Source organism: Sebastes fasciatus, chromosome 3 (assembly GCF_043250625.1).
Source record: "Sebastes fasciatus isolate fSebFas1 chromosome 3, fSebFas1.pri, whole genome shotgun sequence".
Lineage (NCBI taxonomy): Eukaryota > Metazoa > Chordata > Actinopteri > Perciformes > Sebastidae > Sebastes > Sebastes fasciatus.
Window position 1 is genome coordinate 10,819,565 of NC_133797.1, and position 14,274 is coordinate 10,833,838.

At 42.5% G+C, this 14,274-nt stretch overlaps 1 protein-coding gene across 1 annotated transcript; it reads right to left on the reverse strand.

Moving 5' to 3' along the window:
* Positions 1-4,012: 4,012 nt before the first annotated feature.
* On the reverse strand, positions 4,013-6,860 carry LOC141763992 (uncharacterized). The gene is made up of 2 exons (XM_074628869.1): positions 6,761-6,860; positions 4,013-6,056 (listed from the first exon to the last, which is right to left on the reverse strand). Exon 2 carries the CDS (start codon positions 5,965-5,967, stop codon positions 4,714-4,716), a length of 1,254 nt encoding a protein of 417 aa, XP_074484970.1. The 5' UTR covers positions 5,968-6,056; positions 6,761-6,860; the 3' UTR covers positions 4,013-4,713.
* Positions 6,861-14,274: the final 7,414 nt, after the last annotated feature.

Here is a 14,274-nt window from a genome sequence, read left to right on the forward strand (position 1 = left end):
GCATAATCTTAGAGAGTCTGGTATGTAGTGTGTTTGCATAATGTCTCTTGGAAGGATTCTCGATCTACAACTTTGGACTTGAACTCACTGTCAGCAGTTGAAGGATGTTGAAGGAATTGTCCAAAATACTGTACTTGCCTATATTATATATCAAATATTAGTATTACTCTGTATTTAATGATGCCTCTGTTTTGATGCTGCCACTGTTGAAATCTACCACAGATTTGAATCTGTGCAGTTAAATTTAAATCAGGATTCAACTTATTGTTGCATGAAGGTCATTAACAGCATAACTTTGGACTGCTGACTAATTTGCACAACAATTGTGTAACTGTTATGATAGAAATGTCAATGAGTTATAAAGGCTATATCCTCCGTCATAAATGGGCAAAAATGTAAGAATATGTGTCAGCCAACTGTCGTCATACTCCGCAGAAACACACAATGTAGGTCATGGGAAGACATGCAGAGTGCATGTGGTAACAGTTACAGTTATAATAGCTGTCCTCACCAACCCACTTATTACACTGTTACATAGATTATAAAGCATGCTGAATATTAGTGGCATTGTGAGGAAATATATATTTTTTGACAGTCACTGTCCTTTTCCTCTTTTTGTTTATTATAACACGTTAACCGAGTTGTGTTTGCAGTGGTAGACAACAGAGTTTAACCCCTCGTTTACACATTAAGGTCTTTATTGTGTTATTATCAGGGCTGTCCCCTTTGAAAATGGCCATGCCAATTTTTCCTCGCCAAAATTTGGCGTAAGTTTGGAGAGTTATTTAGCCTCCTTTGCAACAAGCTAGTATGCCATGGTTGGTACCAATGGATTCCTTAGGCTTTTTAGTTTCACACGATGCGAGTATCTTCACTCTCACTTTAAAACTGAGCCCACTGCAACCTAAAAGTCACAAGTTGCATTAATGCTTTAAAGAAATGAATGGCATTAAAACGAATTTGCGATAACATGTTATCACGTTAACTTTGACAGCCCTAGATATTATTCTAAGAGCATGGCCGTGACCTGCTATTTTTTTGGTATTAATAACGTAAATTCTAAGATTTTAGCATTATTAACAGTAGAAATAATAAATACTGGATTCTATCCAGTAAAAACACACTTTAAAACTAAAATTTGACACTGAAATCACTAACCATGGCCGATAAAATTAAGAAAATAAACAGGAAAAAATGTACCTTCTCTATTATAATAAAACATGAATCATTATACCATTTTTTTTTTTAGCTTTCCACCCTTCAATTTTTTGTCATTTTGTTTTTCTTTACTGGAAATCGGTGTGCATTATCTGCTTATGAGCTTGTCTGTTGTTCCATGAAGCCTGTTATCCTTATCACCACCATATTTCATGAGCAGTTACGTCAGCCCTGTTTGGTATCAGACACACATCCACTTCCAACCCACTTTCTCACTCATGTCCCTTCCCCCTGCTTTGTCTCAAACCAGACACATGCACCCATTCACCTTGCAAACACACACACACACACACACACACACACACACACACACACACACACACACACACACACACACACACACACACACACACACATACACCACCACCATCACCACCATCACCACCATTAGACCATGTTGGGGAGACGGTGGCCTTGAACTTGTCTTGCTCCTCCCCCCACCAGTCCTCTGCTATAACCACCAACCCCCAACATACTCCTCCATCTCTTCAGCTGCCTCTGCATGCAGACATTCCCTTGGCAACTGTGGTGTGGTGGTGCCTGCCTAGCAACCAGAAGGCTCTCACTCCTTCCTATATGGCTCGTGGCATGGGGGTTTGCAGACTGGGCTGGATGAAGATTGATTGCAGACAAAAGATCTCCTGTGTATTTCATGTTGTTGTCGTCCAGGCCAAAGCCTAAAGGAGGGGTCTCTGTAGCTGTGTTACCTGTTTAACCTCACACGTCAGCATTCAAATTAATCTGTATAGATGGGTCATGTAAATGCCATTTTCAAGCTCCAGCTTCATTCTCGCATTGTGCATTTTGAATGAAGATGGGTCATTTGTAGGTGGGAGTGCTGTACCTCCAAAACAAAATGACATCCTTGCTTGTTCTGCGTGTGCAGCATGTGGTACTACAGCAAGCACAATGGAGGAGACGACCTCTAGTAACACTGAATGAATGAATGAATGAATGAGAGTCAATGATCCATGCTGATAAAGACACCAGGCGCCACCTGGTGTTGATAAAAATATGACTGATGCTGAAAATGGAAATATTCAAGATTGTGTTATTGTATTAAAGAACAATGGCATTCAGTCAAGTTAATCACATTTTCACACCAAAATGAATAATTCAGTGTATGTATTGCTGCTTTCTGGCCCTGGACCGCTATCAGGATGTATTTCACTGCAGCTCTTGTGATGTCTATCTGCAGGTTTGTACTCTTTCCAGGTGTTAATGTGTTCTGAACCTGTATCCTTCACTTCCATATGGGCCAATCAGTCTCCACCGCAGCTGCTTCAATGCTAAAAATAGCTTTCATGCTGCTGACGTGACAGATGACTCATGCAGAGTCTCACTCCTCTCCCTGCATCCGTACACCACTCCCCTCTCCCTGGCATTGTCCAACACCCAACTGCCTGCCCCCCCATATCATATCAGCAACCTTAGTTCAGTGAGGGTGGACTGACACCAGGGTGTTTATTTTTCAGTTTAAAAGCATTTATTAAAGTAAGTAAAGGCCATACATGAAATTAAAATTATATCATGTCAGCTGAAAAAGACATTTGTGGCATATTCACACTCTTGCGCAGTGCACCTCTCCACTCTAGTGCCACACCTTCCATAGCTCTCTCTGCCCCAGCTGGGTTAACTTTATCCCTGCGTTTCCTGGCCTGTGATGTAATGCAAAGTGCTGTTTTAAAATAGACTTGCATAATGCATATTTAAGGCTGTATCTGGCCTTTAGCCTTTGGAACTAATAGAAAACATGAATGCATCTTAGATATGAACAAGAATTTCATTAGTTTAACCGTCACACTCATTTCATCTGATGATTTTGCATCAGATGTGACGTTTGATTCAAATCTTTCTTTTGATCCGCGCATTAAAGTGGAAATGAAACGTTCAACCAAGTTAAGCTGGTTTACTAAACTGATTTCCACTCTGATGAACAATTATATAACAAACATGACAAATGTCAGCGTTTAAAAGAAAAAGAAGATCCGTTTCATCTTTCATGGCAAGAGCGGCGCCATGTTGCAGTGCTCTAGCCTGTGACGTCACTCAGTTGGTCGGCTCGGCTGAGTTCCACAGATACGATGGTAGAGACCGTGAAAGACGGAGACTGAGGACACATGGGACAGAAGAAAACAAAAGAGGGGACACTATTGTATTGTTCCTGGATGTAAAGATGAGTTCTACAATGTTAAAACTAAAGACAAAACAGTCCATCTCATAAACTGCCACTGAAACAGAGAGTACTGCAGCAGCGCTGGCTATAGTGACACTGAAAGAGCCTCAGACAGGCGGTCAGTCCAGGTGCAGCTGACCTTCCTCTCTGATCACCTGTCTCTCCTCCTCTGCTGTCTCATTCAGACCGTTCAAAGACAGGGTTGCTAAGAAAATAAACGCTGAAAGCACCACTTTATTCTGAAGCTCGCGTTATTTGTTTACGTAACTTGCCGGTAGCTTCTGCTTTCAACATTCTTTTATTATTCGGCTGTCTGGTTGGTCCCAGTCTCAATGTATAATTTAAGCCTAGTAGTCCTGCCAACTAGAATAATATTAACTTTAAATCACTGCCTCTCAACAAAAACTGCTGTCTCTCCCCCTCCCTCCCCCTCTCTCTCCTTTAACTCAGACTTCTCTGTGCTGGACTATCAACTATCATTATTAGATATATTACAGTCATACAGTATCATCTCAAAGACAGTGTATACTGCATGCTCTGCTAATACAGTGAAACTAAACACAGATGGTCTGCAATGTAAAATATATTGAAAAAAAACTGTCATAGGAGATACATCAGTTGTTTGTATAAAATATACATTTATTTACATACAGTTCACTTAATTATAATTCTGAACAACAATGAAATATACAGTTGTATGTACCTCATTAGATAAATCAGATACAGAGAACAACATAAAGATCACAGAAACAAGTACACTCCAAAAAAGTATTTTCTTCTTCTGTTTGGGACAGCGCATAATATTGATATACAGTATTTGTTTTGAAAATCCTACAAACTGTATGTTGTCCCAAAAAGGACAAAGCATTTCCACATCTGAGTCAAGTGAACATGTTGAGATTGAAGTGTCACAAATGATAACTGTGTGCTACAGTATGTGTCGTATCTAACATGATCATGTCCAGTGTGTCTGACAGACCTGTTCAGTCAAGTATTCAGAAATGTACAGCGTCCTTCAAATCTCTGTAAATCAACATGATCAAAAGACATGTGATGACTCACAAAGAAACCACATTTAGCTTTGCATTCATTTAACATTAAAGTTAAATATGTTGGTGTTTTCTGGTGGGGGTGTTGACCATCACAGAACAAACAGGCTCCCAAACTAAGCTTTTCCAGTGAAACAGGTGTTGCAAATAAGGTTTGTCACTTCAGAGGTAGCTGTTAACATCGGGGCCATGCTGTGTGGGAGTCAGCAGTCTGTAAGATCGATGGTTTGTAAAGATATGTAGTGTGAAATCTGTCTATTAACTTTGTGCTCAGGCTTTAAGCAGCTGCTGAGAGAAGAGCCTCTTCAGCTGAGCCACTTCCTGAGACAAACAGCTGATCTGAGACCTGAGACTGACATCGTCTGTCGAACACTTGGTGTCGCTGGAGTTCTGCAGAGAGGAGGACTTATGATGTCCAGATGACGGACCCTGATATTGCTGCCCAAGTCCACCACAGGCCTCCTCCCTGGACCAAGGAGCCTGACTCTCCGTCCGACTGTCCCATCCCGCCTGCTGGTGGTTCCTCACCTGGATGTTTGGCCACACTGTGGCCACAGGTGGTCCACTGTGTCTGGTATCAGAGGCTGGAGATGTCTCCCCTCCATCGCTGCAACCAGCGGGCCCTTTGAAGCGGAGCTTGTGCGGGAGGCTCCTCAAACCCTCGGGTGAGTCTTGTCTGTTTATGTAGTGACTCTCGTTGGCCTCCGGGGGACAGATGTGGGAGTCGTAGCCCCGCTGCTCCTCCACCAGCTCCCTCGGAGAAGGCCCACCACGCTCACTCAGTGTGCCATCAAAAAACACAGGGCTGCCCATATTTGAGCTACATGAGGTGGAGACACCGGACTCCTCGGATACACTATGACTTGGCAGAGGCCTGGTTCCCCTTGGTCCATAGATGGCCCCCTGTTGTGGAGGGTGAGAGTGGATGTGGTGGGTGCTGGGCGGTGTGTTGGGGTATGCGGGTCCATCAGTGTGAGGCTGGTAGGAATGTGTTGTCCTGGGTGTTGGTGGAGCACAGACGGGTGCAGACAGTGGCAGGATGGAAACCTCAGATGGGTCCTTGACCAGGCTGAAGCGAAACTTCAGGGCCAACAGCTCGGCCCTCAGGCAGGCGTTCTCCTCCAGCAGGCCCAGCACTTGCCTCTCTAGCACCACGTCATTGGCTCGCCGCTTCTCTCTGGACCGCTTGGCTGCCTCGTTGTTTTTTTTCCTCTTGTCCCAATAGCCGTCATCTTTATTCTCGTCAGGGATGAACTCTCGTTTGCGGCGTGCACTGTTGCCATTGTCTTCATCGCAGTTGCTACCACCCTTCGCTTCAGCGTTGGCAAGGCTCTCTTTGTGTTTGAGGGCGAAGGTGTGATTCAGGAAAGTTTTGGCCAGCTGGCTTGTGGAGGTCATGATGGAAACAGCCTCATCAGTGAAGGACACGGTCCTTTCCAGAGGCCTGGACTCCGGTCCCTCCACAGCCAGTAGTGGGGGCGCTGACAGGTCCTGGATGTTGCCTCCCACAGTCTGACCCGTCATGTTCAAACTGTGATTTGACACTTGAGGGAGCTGTGAGGAACTCACTGAGAGTTGGTGGTTCAGGGTGAAGTGTGCTGTAATGGCACCACCTAGTGATGCAAAAACACAAACACGTGGTGAGGTGAGCATTTGTTCACAAGGGTGCAAAACAGTAAATCGACATTATACTGGTACCAGTTCAATGTTGTATTTTTTAACAGCAGGAAAAGACTTCTAATAATAATAATACAAAAGAAAAAAAAATTCTCATATAAAATAAATACGTACAAGCATTACAGAAGGATAAAAATACATTAATATAGATTCATAATAATAGTATCATTAATTTTAGTCATTTTATCCACATTTAAACAGTGGAATTTTAATCATCTTATTTAGCAATGAAATGACCATATGAACACTTCCTAAAAAGAGAACAAATGTCGAAAAATCCCAAATGTTTGATTATTCCTTTAATTCGTTAATTTTCTTTTTAAGATCTGATATAGAGGATTATAATTAGTATTCTGAATTATTTGCTACACAGTGACCAGAACCAGGTCTTTACAATTCATGTAAAAATATTTTCATTAAACCCTAAATCCTAAACGGATGATTGATGAGCCCTAAATTATTGTTTACATAAAAAATAGTCTACATCCCATGTGAGATTCTAATGTCATCCAATATGACATGATGATAAATAAACTTTCTTAAAATCTATTTATGTACAGTACCTCGCATGATATAAAAATGAACGATAGTAATGAGACAAGAGTAAATCTTGGGAAACATTAAAGGAGATCTTACTTACAAATCAAAGAGCTGCTGATACCTTTGATGTGAATAAATCTCTTCAGTCAGTCAGAGAGAGGAGAGGAGAAGACATGTGGAGCTTCTCAGGTCGTCTGGATGTTTCTGCTCCACAAAAGCTTTCTGTCGTTTCTTTCCCCACTCATCGGTTCAGCTGGTTCAGCTACATCCATGGTTCAGCTGAGGTCGGCTCCTCACCCCGGGTGACCCCACCTCAACTCCTCCTCCACTCCTCCTCCTCCCTGCTGGAAGGCAGCTGAGTCAAACCAGCAGTGACACGCAGCACAACAAACAACAACAAACAACAACAAACCCGAACAGAAACAAATCCTGACAGGTTGTTTGAATAGTATTTTATAACTTTTTATTATTTTTTTTATTGCCTTTAATTCACAAACTGGTCATACAGGTTCAATTACAAAGACATGTGCAAAACTGCAAAGGAACAACAAGACAAAATAACAGATGTTGGGGGATAAACAGCTTACAAGTACACAGCCAGGGAAAATAAACATTTAGATAAATATATTAAAGGAGGTGCATACAGTTACCGTCTTAATAGCTTTTTTTGTTTTCGGAGGAGAGAATCAATTTAATGTATTGTTTGGTTTCATGTTCAAATACAAAAAATGAAGGTTTAGATTTACTAAATTTGGATTTATGTATATGAAATTTAGCTAAGAGAATAATCTGATTAATAATATAATGTTCTTTGATTTTACTGTTACCTTTATGGAAACCAAACAAAACATTCTCTAGACATAGAATAGTATTTTATAACTTTAATACAGGCACGGCTTTCTCGAGTGACGTCGGAAACGAGGTTAAGATTAATAAATGAACAGTAAATTGTAAGCCGAACCAAAACCACGTAGGCTACTCTAAAGTTCAACAAGTAACTGAGCATATCACAGCAACAACAAGAGTAAATGTTGTGTTTGGTATTAACATGAAGGATATTAAGAGTGACTTGATATTGAACAATCATCCAAATGGAGGAAAATGAAACCCCTATTTTCTGTTTTCAAAAGAGACCTTGTTGACAATCATCTCAGTGCTTTGAGACTAATGAAAGGCCAACATGCAAAGTGTCTCCTCTGAGCTTATGAAGAACTGAACATATATGATGATGACCCCCTAGAGCTACTATGGAAGAGTGCAGTCTTGTTATTATTATTTATTTATTTTTTGTTCCTTGAATTATTTTCTATCCTCTTTTATTTGTTATTATATTATTTTTTATAATTGAAGTTATCTTTCCTATCCAATTGTGCCTTGTATGTTAGAAGTATTGAGTTTAGATTACAGTGCCTTAATGTTTGTAAATTAATTTTCTTCAATAAAAAAAAATATATATATATATATCACAGCAAAAACACGTGACTGACAGAAAGCATGCTGGACTGTCGCACTTTGACCTGTCAGAGTGTGACGCGTCAGTCAGGTAACCATGGCTACAACATAACATCTCATTGTGAGGTTTCAGGGTTCAGCTAGCTATCGCTCTCTCTCTATCTGTATATCTATTGATGCTCGGTAGGTCATTGAAGGCCTTTTTTTATTTATTTTTTACTGACAATGAATTACAAGCAGAAAAAAATCGTATTTCATGCAATATTAATACTGTCAAGATAATTTTCTCATCCATGTACTAACAGGTCTCTGTGTTCTCCTTCTGTTTTTGACATCAGTGTGTTAAATTAGGTCACCAGTCTAAAATGGACAGCAGTCATGGTGTCCTCATTTGCTCTTTGCAGGTGAGCACCCACAACGAGGAGTTCAAGGTAACTCAGCTACATGGAAAAATGTGTTGTGTATGCGCTGTTTGTTTCTCTACAAACACTTCTACAACATACAATTAGACTTTTATTTCCATCACAACATTAGATTATCGGATAGATTACTTGCACTGTCAAAGAACAAACGTGAGGATGTGTAATGTCACTCACTCAGAATATTTTGTACTGTTCGTCTCACTGTGTCAGAACAAAAGAAGTACATCACTGTGTTACTGCACCTGTGAGTTAATCAATACATTTTATAGCCATGTTTTGTAGATGAAGAACGCAAAGAGACAGAGTGAGTCATTTGAATGCATTTTGACAGTGTGAATGGAAAAGAGAGCTGTTATGTAATACACAGAGAGAGCGAGAGCATGTGAGGACTGCTGGAAGTTCAGTTGGGGTGAGGTTGCACAGAAAAAAGGAACATTGTTCCGATCTGCTGGACAGAGATACTTCGTAATGCTTCACACAGGACTCTGTGTCTCTCTCTGTCAATCTCACCAGTTTCTCCGAAACAAGGCAACAGTTAACTTTCCACTCTTTAATTTATCCTGTCACTTATGCAAATCTTCTCTGGATCTGCATAAATTTAATTAGTAACATCAGTGTCACTATTGACCTGTTTCTAAGACCTTGACAGATCAGTTTGAATACGTGGGCTGTGACATGTAGTGGTGTGCACAGACTCGGAGGAGGTTGGGGTGAAATTCTGTGAAAAGAAAACTGTACTGCCGTCCCAAGGTTCAGCTGAATGATCTGCCAACAAATTTGATTAAATGAACCTTTTTGATTTGAGTTCCTGACTCCCGTTTTCAAGGTTACCTCTTTTTGGAAAGTATTTCCCAGAAATGCTATAGCTGCCTGCAGTTACACTGCAAAAACATGTCCATCTTAGAAAGTCATTTTTCACTCTAATCTAATTTTCTTAAATAAACAAACCAAAGAAATCTCTTCATGGCTGAGATTATTTCATCTGTTTCCACTTCAAATCAACTTGAAATTTTCCCAAAATGATACATGATCTGATACTACTTGAGAAATATTTTTCCAGGAATCATTTCTCAAAAATTCCTGAACAAGACCGATGCTGTGTTCATATTACGAGCGACAAAGCTATTTATTTATTTAGATTTATTTGTCCAAGAGGAATATTTGTTTCCACAGACAGTACACAGAACCACATAGCAACATACATATATACAGATCAAATAACACATAAGCAGTTCACAAAATCTTCATGTATGCACTAATACATTCCAGCTCACAACAGTGTCAGTGAGGAAGATTGTTCAGAGCTGCTATTGCAGAAGGAACAAAGCTCCTGCTGAAATGGGCTCCTCTTCATCTCAATGTTCTGTATCTCCGACCAGATGGGAGTTAAGTGTTGGTTTAGGGGGTGATCAGTGTCATTTGATATTGCGAGTGCTAGGCGTGTAATGGCTCTGAGGCTCATATCTAACATGGTGAAGAAGCAGGGGGAACAGTACAGCAGGATGGGTTGGATTATGCTTTTGTAAAGCAACAACAGGAGGTGGGGGGCAACAGACAATGCTCTGAGTTTACAGATGGCATGAAGTCTTTGCTGGGATCTTTTATGGATGTCAGTGATGTGTTGATCAAAACTGAGTTTATTGTTTATGATGAGTCCGAGATATTTGTGACAAGTAACATGACTTAAAAATGTTAAAATTAGATATGGGACTATACATACAGACTATACATTTTAACAGACAGTGTGTCTTATAAACTGGGCACATGGAGTTTGAAAGACGTTGGCATTTACCAGTCAGGGAGGTTTGAGCAAAAGACACTATCAAGATGCATTATGTGTTTTTGCTCGACCATACATAAAAGTAAGGAGATCTACGCTTCTTTACCAGCAGTGACAGCTTGTGGCTGGTAAAGTGGGGATAGGAAGTAGGGAATGGGCAATTGGCCACCCGACTTTACGCCCCTTGTCTGATTTAGTGTCGCGGCTGGTGTGATCCCAGCGCAAGATTTTAAACCATCTCTTTTAAGTCCCCCAAGTGTCAACAAGGGCACTCACAAGTACAGAGGTGTGTGCATTCATGTGTATGTGAAGCTTCATTAGAAAACTAATACAGAAAGCATTTGACTGCCTGCGTGTAGAGCGGACACTGGCCTTGTTTGACTTTATGAGTGTGTGTGTACACTCAAGTTCAAATCAGGGGAATCAGCTCCCCCACCCCACCCCCTCGATCCACTTGGACTCACAGTCCCTCTCAACAGTCTCAGCACTGCAGCAGCTTTCACCACTCTAATCCTCATCCTGCTTTTGGACATCAGGCCAAGATTCCCATTTTGTGAGGTTGTGTAATCGCAAACAGTGCAGTCAATAATTCCACACACCCATACAAAGTTATTTACACATTGAAGCAGCTTAGTGAAGACTTTCCTGGAAGTGAGAACAGACCCTTATTCTGATAGACGAGTTTATCTGCATTTAGAAATCCCTTTTAGAAAAGGTTGTCAGTTTGGCTCTGTCCATGATTGTGCAACCCCTGTAAAATACAAATGCAGATGGATACATGTTGTGAATGGAAATCTCAGTTAGAATGCTGGTACCAGTGCTGTCCTGAAGTAGCAGAGTTTAAGCCATTTACAGATGCTTATGACTACAATACATTGTATAGTGAATGGTGTTTATGTGTGGGTTTGTTTGTGACTGTCTGTGTGCAGACGTTTGTTTGCTGAACTGAAGTTGCTATTTTGCGTCAAAGATGTTCCCGCTTCTTCTCAATAACACTGTTGTTCTGCTGAGTACACACAGTGTTACCACACACTGGATGTTACAGTGTGTCTGTGCCCGCAGGAAGAGGAATCTGTGCCGTGTTTGGAGGAAGTTGATTGGCAATGTTTGCATAGAATTGACTATAATGTTTAGGTAGCTGAAAGTGTTTAAAGCATTTTAAAATCCATGAAAGCTTACTGTTTAGATACCGAGGCTTGATGTCATATGGTTTATATGCAGTAATACAAATAAGAGTTGAATGTATTTTCTCTGCAATGTGCACAGATCCTCTACATGGGGAAAAGTCATACATAAAGATCTGAATTTCTCTCACAGAGGAAAACAAGAAAGAGAGAAGGAATTTATTTACACATCTGTCCCCAGTAAACCTTCCTTCAGCTGCACAGCACTCAAGTTATTCTGTTTTCCCATGTTGATGAAACAGGTTTCTCTCCACTGGATATGTGGGTGACCGGGAACAAAAAATATGATGCTTTCTCTCATATAAAACAATTAAATTAAGTGGTTAAGTGAGTTTTTTCCATTGTGCAGTGGGGATTTACAGAAAATGAAATTTGCAAATCTAGAGAGCAGTTGGCACTAGCTGAAAGAAACCCAATACATGAAAACACATTGCATTGTTGGAATTGTTTATAGCATGTGGTACTCAGATGTTAAGCCTTGGCCTGGTCACAAAGATTATAATAATGAAATTTTTTACCTTTGACCTGATTAGCTGCTCAGACTACAAGGAAAAACTCAAACATTCCATAGCTTAATATTTCATGTCTTGTTTATATGGATAAACAACAAGTATAACATGATGTAAACAGGGAAGGAGGAACTACAAAGTGGAAGTAGAAAGAGTTTGTTTGTCCTTTTCGGGGCACGTCAGGTCAGAGCTCTGCCGCTGTCCTCGTGTCAACTCTAAATCACAAATCACTTACCCTTGAACACTGCACTAAAATAAACTCACACTGCTGATGGAGCCTCATAACCATCTCTAACCTATCAGTGAAGTGTTGTGGATTTATCTGCTGATGTGTAACATCTTGTTTTAGTAGCACAGTCTCAGTGGATGACAGATAATTAATGGCCAAGGAGTGTATCTGCAGCACTATAATTATCAGGATTACTTCATGTGTGTATATTTGGCTGTGAGTAGGGCACTAATGTCTTGGTGATGTGCGTGCACTTGTCTGCTGTCATGCCATCTTGGATGAGCAGGTTTAAAGGGGAATAACAACCATTTTTAAAACATTGATATTATTCTGAAGGCTATATCCATCCATCCATCTTCAACCGCTTATCCGGGATCGGGTCGCGGGGGCAACAGCTCCAGCAGGGGACCCCAAACTTCCCTTTCCCGGGCCACATTAACCAGCTCTGACTGGGGGATCCCGAGGCGTTCCCAGGCCAGAGTAGAGATATAATCTCTCCACCTAGTCCTGGGTCTTCCCCGTGGTCTCCTCCCAGCTGGTCGTGCCTGGAACACCTCCCAAGGGAGGCGCCCAGGAGGCATCCGTGCTAGATGCCCGAACCACCTCAACTGGCTCCTTTCGACGCAAAGGAGCAAGGACTCTACTCCGAGTCCCTCACGGATGACTGAGCTTCTTACCCTATCTCTAAGGGAGACGCCAGCCACCCTCCTGAGGAAACCCATTTCGGCCGCTTGCACCCGCGACCTCGTTCTTTCGGTCATGACCCAACCCTCATGACCATAGGTGAGAGTAGGAACGAAGATTGAACGGTAGATCGAGAGCTTTGCCTTCCGGCTCAGCTCTCTTTTCGTCACAACGGTGCGGTAAAACGAATGCAATACCGCCCCTGCTGCTCCGATTCTCCGACCAATCTCACGTTCCATCGTCCCCTCACTCCCGAACAAGACCCCGAGATACTTAAACTCCTTCACTTGGGGTAAGGACTCATTCCCTACCCGGAGTAGGCAAACCACCGGTTTCCTGCTGAGAACCATGGCCTCAGATTTAGAGGTGCTGATTCTCATCCCGACTGCGTCACACTCGGCTGCGAACCGATCCAGTGAGTGCTGGAGGTCGCAGACCGATGATGCCAACAGGACCACATCATCTGCAAAAAGCAGCGATGAGATCCTCAGCACACCGATCTGCAAACCCTCCTCCACCCGACTACGCCTCGATATCCTGTCCATGAATATCACGAACAGGATTGGTGACAAAGCGCAGCCCTGGCGGAGGCCAACCCCCACCGGAAACGAGTCCGACTTACTGCCGAGGATCCGAACACAGCTCTCGCTTTGGGCGTACAGGGATTGGATGGCCCTGAGAAGTGCCCCCCTCACTCCATACTCCCGCAGCACCCCCCACAGTATCTCCCGGGGGACCCGGTCATATGCCTTCTCCAAGTCCACAAAACACATGTAGACTGGATGGGCATACTCCCAGGCCCCCTCCAGGATCCTTGCGAGAGTGAAAAGCTGGTCCGTTGTTCCACGGCCAGGACGGAATCCGCATTGTTCCTCTTCGATCTGAGGTTCGACTATCGGCCGAACCCTCCTTTCCAGCACCTTGGAGTAGACTTTACCAGGGAGGCTGAGCAGTGTGATACCCCTGTAATTGGCACACACTCTCTGGTCCCCCTTTTTGAAAAGGGGAACCACCACCCCGGTCTGCCACTCCTCAGGCACTGTCACCGACTTCCACGCGGTGTTGAAGAGACGTGTCATCCAAGACAGCCCCTCCACACGCAGAGCCTTCAGCATTTCTGGGCGGATCTCATCATTCCCCAGGGCTTTGCCACTGTGGAGTTGTTTGACTACCTCAGTGACTTCCACCAGGGTAATTGATGATGGTCCCCCATCAGCTTCCAGCTCTGCCTCTACCATAGAGGGCGTATTGGTCGGATTCAGAAGTTCCTCAAAGTGCTCCTTCCACCGCCCGATTACCTCCTCAGTTGAGGTCAACAGTGTCCCATCCTTACTGTACACAGCTTGGATGGTTC

Excerpts from the sequence above, each read along its gene's own strand:
- LOC141763992 (XM_074628869.1), bottom strand. The coding sequence starts at position 5,967 with ATGACGGGTCAGACTGTGGGAGGCAACATCCAGGACCTGTCAGCGCCC.